General features: G+C 42.0%; 1 protein-coding gene across 1 annotated transcript; it reads right to left on the bottom strand.

The window, feature by feature from the left end:
* Positions 1 to 3,998: 3,998 nt before the first annotated feature.
* On the bottom strand, positions 3,999 to 4,394 carry LOC123834013 (large ribosomal subunit protein eL31-like). The gene has a single exon (XM_045862863.1). The coding sequence runs from the start codon at positions 4,371 to 4,373 to the stop codon at positions 3,999 to 4,001; it is 375 nt and encodes a 124-aa protein (XP_045718819.1). The 5' UTR covers positions 4,374 to 4,394.
* Between the last annotated feature and the right edge of the window lie 2,986 nt (positions 4,395 to 7,380).

A 7,380-nucleotide genomic window follows, 5' to 3' on the forward strand; every position in this document is an offset into this window, starting at 1 on the left:
GAGGGTAAAATATTGCTTTCACTGAAGATGCGTGCTTTATAGTATTCCGCTTATTTATCCAATTTGTTATTAATGGATATTTGGGTAGTTTCTGTTTTTTTTTTCTTTGAGATTATGAGCCATGGAGATATGTACACCTAGTATATGCCTTTTAATAAACATATGTACACATTTCTATTAGGTATACATTTATAAGTGAAAGTGCTGGATAATAGAGAATATATATGTATAACTTCAGTAGTCATTGCCAAACCATTTCCCGAAGGGTTGTATCACTTTTTACCCCTCCATCAGCAGTCCCTAAGGGTTCCAAATCCAAGCCAACACTTGGTATTTTCTTTTTTTTTTCATTTTAGCTACTCCAGTGCATGTGTTGTATCATTGGTTTTATAAAGGGCACAATATCCCATAGAATAGACGGACAGTAATTTTTTAAGTCATTTCCTTGATGATTGGACATTCAAGTGTTTTTCTTGCCAAGGCAGATAACCTTGCTATTTGACATGAACAACCTGTACATTCCTCTTCAGGCACAAGATTGAGTCTTTTTTGGAGAAGTTCCTACAGGTGGAATTACCGGTTTAAAGGGCATAATATGTCAAAAATCTTGCTAAATTTTGGCTGCTAATTTACTTTCTCAAAAGGCTCTAGCGATTTGCTTTCCATCTCAAATAATATATGAGCATGTGCCTGTATCCCTAAGTCATTAACAATATAAGATATTCCTATAAGCTTCAGTTTCCTTTTGTAAGAAATGAAGACCTACCTTCTAGGACTGCTGAGAGATTCAGAGATAGCCCGTATGTAAAACACCCAACAATGTTCCTTCTTGGCATATAGAAGGATGCTATGTTTTCTTCTTTTCCATCATCCCCTGTTCCTCTTCCTGTTTCTCCTCCTTCTTCACTTAATTTATTCAACAAATATTTATTGGGTATTGTATCTGATCCCGGGCCAATGTTGGTAAATAAAACTCAGTAGTCTTTGTGAAGATTACAATCTTATCTTCATTGTCCCAATAGCATCCACAGATCTCATCCCTGGCACTGTAATAAATATTAATTACAGAATATGTCCCAATCATGAGCTTTCTGTGCAGGGGTAGGGCTTGGGGGCTGTGTAAAACATGCAGGGAAGCATCCCATCCCATGTTTCTTCACAATGACCCAGGTAGGTTTGGCCATTCCAAAAGTGGACAGGACAACACACATGGGAGTACGTGGAATCATCTGCGGAGGTGACCTGGAAGACGTCACCTTGCTCTGTGATGGTGTAAAAAGCACACGTTGTTCATTGGAAGAGAAATAAAAGCCAGAGAAAGACCTAATCAAACAGGATCCAATGTCCCATCCTCATCTCAGACCAAACATTTTAGCTAAACTATACTTCTGCCATCTTCTGTCTTCTTGAAATCTCATTCTTTCATAGGGTCTAGTCAGCAAAGAAGACTGGATCTTAGGGGAAAGAATTGAGAATGTGGGTGTTTGCAATGATGTGCTGGAAAGTGTTTAACAACTGACTTGTTCTAAACAAACAAGTAAGCAAGCAAGCAAAGAAACAACTCAAAGCCAAAAAGTCCTGATTTTCAGTGTTGGTCAATTTCCATCATGTAAATATTCCCATGGTGGCTGATTTCAAGTAATCAATACAGCATCACTGAATGTAGAGTTATGAAAAGCTGGTTTCAGTACACCACTGAGTGTTTTAGAGAGACTTCCTAAGAGGGTCCAGTTCCCCAAATTTCCATTGACTGATGAATGGATAAAGAAGTTGTGGTATAAGAACACTCATGAAAGACATTGAAGAAGACACAAAAAGATGGAAAAACATTCCATCCTCATGGATCAGAAGAATAAACATTGTTAAAATGTCTATGCTACCCAGAGCAATCTATACCTTCAACGCCATCCTGATCAAAATTCCAATGACATTTTTCAAAGTGCTGGAACAAACAATTCTAAAATTTGCATGGAATCAGAAAAGACCCCGAATCACCAAGGAAATGTTGTAAAAGAAAAACAAAGCTGGGAGCATCATGTCTCATTTCAAGCTATATTACAAAGTGATCACCAAGACAGCATGGTACTGGCACAAAACAGACATATAGACCAATGGAACAGAATAGAGAGCCCAGATATGGACCCTCAACATTATGGTCAACTAATCTTCAAAAAGCAGGAAAAAATATGCAATGGAAAAAAGACAGTCTCTTCAATAAATGGTGCCGGGAAAATTGGACAGCCACATGCAGAGAATGAAACTCGACTATTCTCTAACACCATTCACAAAGATAAACTCAAAGTGGATGAAAGACAGGATGTGAGACAGGAATCCATCAAAATCCTAGAAGAGAACATAGGCAGTAACCTCTTTGACATCAGCCGCAGCAACTTCTTTCAAGATACATCTCCAAAAGCTAGTGAAACAAAAGCAAAAATGGACTTTTGGGACTTCGTCAAGATAAAAAGCTTCTGCACAGCAAAGGAAACAGTCAACAAAACAAAGAGGCAACCCACAGAATGGGAGAAGATATTTGCAAATGACACTACAGACAAAGGGCTGATTTCCAAGATCTATAAAGAACTTCTCAAACTCAACACCCAAAAAACAAATAATCAAGTCAAAAAATGGGCAGAAGACATGAACAGACACTTCTCCAAAGAAGACATACAAATGGCTAACAGACACATGAAAAAATGTTCATCATCATTAGCCATCAGGGAAATTCAAATCAAAACCATATTGAGATACCACCTTATACCAGTTAGAGTGGCAAAAATTGACAGGGAAAGAAACAACAAATGTTGGAGAGGATGTGGAGAAAGGGGAACCCTCTTACACTGTTGGTGGGAATGCAAGTTGGTACAGCCACTTTGGAAAACAGTGTGGAGGTGCCTCACAAAATTAAAAATAGAGCTACCCTATGACCCAGCAATTGCACTCCTGGGTATTTACTCCAAAGACACAGATGTAGTGAAAAGAATGGCCATATGCACCCCAATGTTCATAGCAGCAATGTCTGCAATAGCCAAACTGTAGAAAGAGCTGAGATGCCCTTCAACAGATGAATGGATAAAGAAGATGTGGTCCATATATACAATGGAATATTACTTAGCCATCAGAAAGGATAAATACCCAACTTTTACATCAATATGGATGGGACTGGAGGAGATTATGCTAAGTGAACTAAGTCAAGCAGAGAAAGTCAAATATTATATGGTTTCACTTATTTGTGGAACATAGGAATAACATGGAGGACATTAGGAGAAGGAAGGGAAAAATGAAGGGGGGGAAATCAGAGGGGAAGACGAACTATGAGAGACTATGGACTCCGAGAAACAAACTGAGGGTTTTAGAGGGGAGGGGGGTGTGGGGATGGGTTAGCCCAGTGATGGGTATTAAGGAGGGCACATACTGCATGGAGCACTGTGTGTTATAAGAAAACAATGAATCATGGATCACTACATCAAAAACTAATGGTGTATTGTATGGTGACTAACATAACATAATAAAATAAAATAAAAAAAAGAAGTTGTGGTATACATATACAACAGAATATTATTCAGCCATCAAAAAAAAAAATGAAATCTTGCCATTTGCAATGACATGGATGGAGCTAGAGTGTATTATGCTAAAGGAAATAAGTCAGCCAGAGAAAGAAAAATACCATATGATTTCACTCATATGTGGATTTAAGAAACAAAACAGATGAACATAGGAGAAGGAGAAAAAAGCAAGAGAGGGAAGCAAGCCATAAGAGACTTTTAATGATAGAGAATAAACTGAGGCTTCCTGGAGGGGAGGTGGGTGGGGGATGGGCTAAAAGGGTGATGGACATTAAGGAGGGCCCTTGTGGTGAGCACTGGGTGTTATATGTAAGTGATGAATCACTAAATTCTGCTTCTGAAACCAGTATTCCACTATATGTTAACTAACTAGAATTTACTTACTTATTTATTTATTTATTTATTTTTATACCTTTATTTGACAATCAGCGATTAGTTCTCATCTACATTAACTGTCTGTAGATTTTTGAGAGTGCTGATAGGTTCATAGGTAACCAGTGTGTAGAGCTTGTTTGGTGAATCATCCTCGTTACGTTTTCTGGACAACTGCACATGGATACGGTATGGAACATGCCTTATTCCTTTGGCCCAGACAGCTTTGTTGAGCCTGGTGTCAATGTGCACATCTGGAGTTCCCATCTCCTTCATAGCAAATTTCCAGATCTCTTTGAGTGCCTGAGGGGCACGCTTCTTGAAACCCACTCCATGGATGCGCTTGTGAATGTTGATGGTGTATTCTCTGGTCACTACCTTGTTGATGGCAGAATGGCCTTTCTTCTTCTTGCCACCCTTCTTCACAGGAGCCATTTGGCCAGGCCCTGGTTGGAAAGGAAGCTTAAGTAACTAGAATTTAAATAAAAAACTGAAGAAGGAAAAAAAGGAGGATCCAGCTCATATGGCCAGAATTGAAAAGGATATTTCCTGAGGCACCCCTTCTTCAAGGAAGCAGGTAGATCCAGTCCTGGGGGTGGGTCCATGTTTGGACATGTCACTCAGAGTTAGGTAGGTGCATAAGAAGGGAGAGATGGATGGATGAATGCTCTGGGATGTCCAGTTGTTTCCTGAAATGAGGAGTGGCAGAGATGGTTCCTTCAGTACACCAACGACAAGACTTAAGAAGGTCCTGGCTTCTCTGATGAGATATATATTTACACAGTGTCAGTGTGTGAAAGAAGGATGTGTCACTATGGGCCTTAGGAACTCTGAGTTAATTAATCAACTAGTGAAATTAATTATATTAATCAGAGTTATCCAACAATTAGTTATCCAGAAGAAAACAACCTCATGTAAAGACTCCATGAAGGGATGCATGCCTAGAGGTTATAGGGTTGCAGGTTGGCTTCCCAGAGGAGCTGGCATTTCATCCAAGACCTGAGGAACGAATATGTGCTTTCTAAGGTGGGCATATGGAAGAAGCAGCCCAGGCAGAGGGAACCCAGCATGGGCAATAGTGGAGGTGAAGGAGAGGACTTGGCTTCAAGGTACCATGCCTGCTCCCATGTGGCTGGAGAATCAACTGTAAAGGATGGTGGTGGTGAGAAGTGAGTCCAGGTGGTAAGTCCAGAGAGGGATGGGATAATGAATGGGCTTGAATTCCACTCTAGAGAGTCTGGATTTTTTTGGGTTGTGGGGAGACCGATCATCCTTGTTTGATCAGGACTTATGGGTTTTCTGGGATGTGGGGGATTTTATTTTATTTTATTTATTTATTTATTTTTAAAGATTTTATTCATTTATTTGACAGAGAGAGACACAGCGAGAGAGGGAACACAAGCGGGGGAGTGGGAGAGGGAGAAGCAGGCTCCCCGCAGAGCAGGGAGCCCGATGCGGGGCTCGATCCCAGGACCCTGGGGTCATGACCTGAGCCGAAGGCAGTCGCTTAACCAACTGAGCCACCCAGGCGCCCTATTTTATTTTTTTAAAGATTTTATTTATTTATTTGACAGAGGCAAAGTGAGAGAAGGAACACAAGCAGGGTGAGTGGGAGAGGGAGAAGCAGGATTCCCGCCGAGCAGGGCTCGATTCTAGGACCCCTGGACCACGACCCAAGCCGAAGGCAGAGGCCCAACGACTGAGCCACCCAGGTGCCCCCGATGTGAGGATTTTAGTTCTAAAAAACTTGTGAAATGAGTTGGTCCCCTATCAGATAGGGAGCCATTGAGGAATTCTCAGTTGGGGAGTGATAACCACTTCTTTTGGTTGTTAAAAGATCAATTGACTGTCAGGTAAAATGAAGTTTCTGTAGGAGGCCATCTCTGAACCCTCCCTGGGATCCCAATTTCCAGGGCTCCCTCCACTTCTCCTGGGCATTCACATTGCTTTTATAAATGATGCCAATTTGATGTCTGCCCTCCCCAGGGGACAGCTAGCTGATAAGATAGTGAGCCACACATGTAGTTTTTACTCAGCACCCAGCATGGCTCATGGAAATGTTCAATAAATTTCTGTGAATTGGGAGAGAGTGCCTGGCATTGTCAGAATTGACCCTCATGTTCCATAACCCTACAGTATAAGCTGGGAATAATACCACCTCCCTCATCAAGACCATAGTATGAAAACATCCACTACAAGATTTGGGGTGGGGGCTCAAGAGTAGGTGTTCAAGAAATCTTTGTGGACTGTGAATCAGAATGGTAAGGAGGAAAGGGTGAGTCACCATGGGCTGGGTGTAACTGTTAGTTAATTAATCATTTAATTAAATTGATGAATTGTATTTATATTTACTAATTTAATAGTGGTCTAATTGATGATACTGTTTTATTTTATGATGGTGAGCTGTCTGCATGGAGCTCTCATGGGGAATTTAGAGAGCCTGTAGACAGAGTTTAGGGTGACCAGTGGCAAGATGGGGTTACAGCAGGCTGTGGGAGCCCCGAGGAGACCCCTGACCTGGCCCATGGTGGGGCTGAGCTGTCCCCACACTGCATTCCCATTCTGGTTGTGTGGCAGGCAAATCATAACCTGTCTGGGCTGGAATTGCCTCACTTGTTAACACCTACTTGGAGAACTGTTCCAAGGAAGAAATCAAACAACTTTTGGAAAGTGACCAGGAGTCACCTCACCAGTGGGCAGGCACTGGGTCTGAACCTGTTTTTGGAGCTCTGGATACACGGTCTTCAGGGGCTTACATACCAGGGCAACAATTCGCCATGGCTGCATCCTGAAATTACTTGGGAAGCTCTTAAAAATATAGATGCCTGAGTCCTCCTCCAGAAGATTCTGATTTAAATGATCAAGGCGGGGTCTTGACATTGGGCTTTTTTTTTTTTTTTTTTTTTGAGAGAGAGAGAGAGCACCCACACACATACATGCACACACGCCTCACGGGGATGGGGGCACAGAGGGAGAGGGAGAGAGAGAATCTTAAGCTGGGTGTGGAGCCAGACATGGGGCTCGATCTCACCACCCTGAGATCATGACCTAAGCCAAAATCAAGAGTCAGACGCTTAACCTACTGAGCCACCCAGGCGCCCCTTGACATTGATATTTTTGAAAAGGAACCCAGGTTGAAAACCATTGGTTTGTGTGAAGGGACAGATAATAACTGAACAAATTAATAAACAAGATAACTTGGATGGTGACCCATGTTTAAAATGGAAGTAGATCCGGTAGGGTGACCGAGAAGGACTACACATGGGGACAGGATGGTCAGGGTGGGTCTTGGAGGAGAGGACACTCGAGCCAGTCATGGGAAGTGGATGTGATTTATTCACATGGCCCCTTCCTCCTTCCCTTATACTCCTGCTTCTCCGGCATGGCTGCACATTGGAGTCACTGAGCAGGTGTTAAAAATACAAATGCCTGGCTCCCATCC

Source organism: Mirounga angustirostris, unplaced genomic scaffold, assembly GCF_029215605.1.
Source record: "Mirounga angustirostris isolate CCGP_5_RB_7025 unplaced genomic scaffold, mMirAng1.0.hap1 SCAF_1, whole genome shotgun sequence".
In the NCBI taxonomy this organism is placed as follows: domain Eukaryota; kingdom Metazoa; phylum Chordata; class Mammalia; order Carnivora; family Phocidae; genus Mirounga; species Mirounga angustirostris.

Bases quoted from the DNA above. Each gene is read 5' to 3' on its own strand.
- LOC123834013 (XM_045862863.1), bottom strand. From the start codon at position 4,373: ATGGCTCCTGTGAAGAAGGGTGGCAAGAAGAAGAAAGGCCATTCTGCC.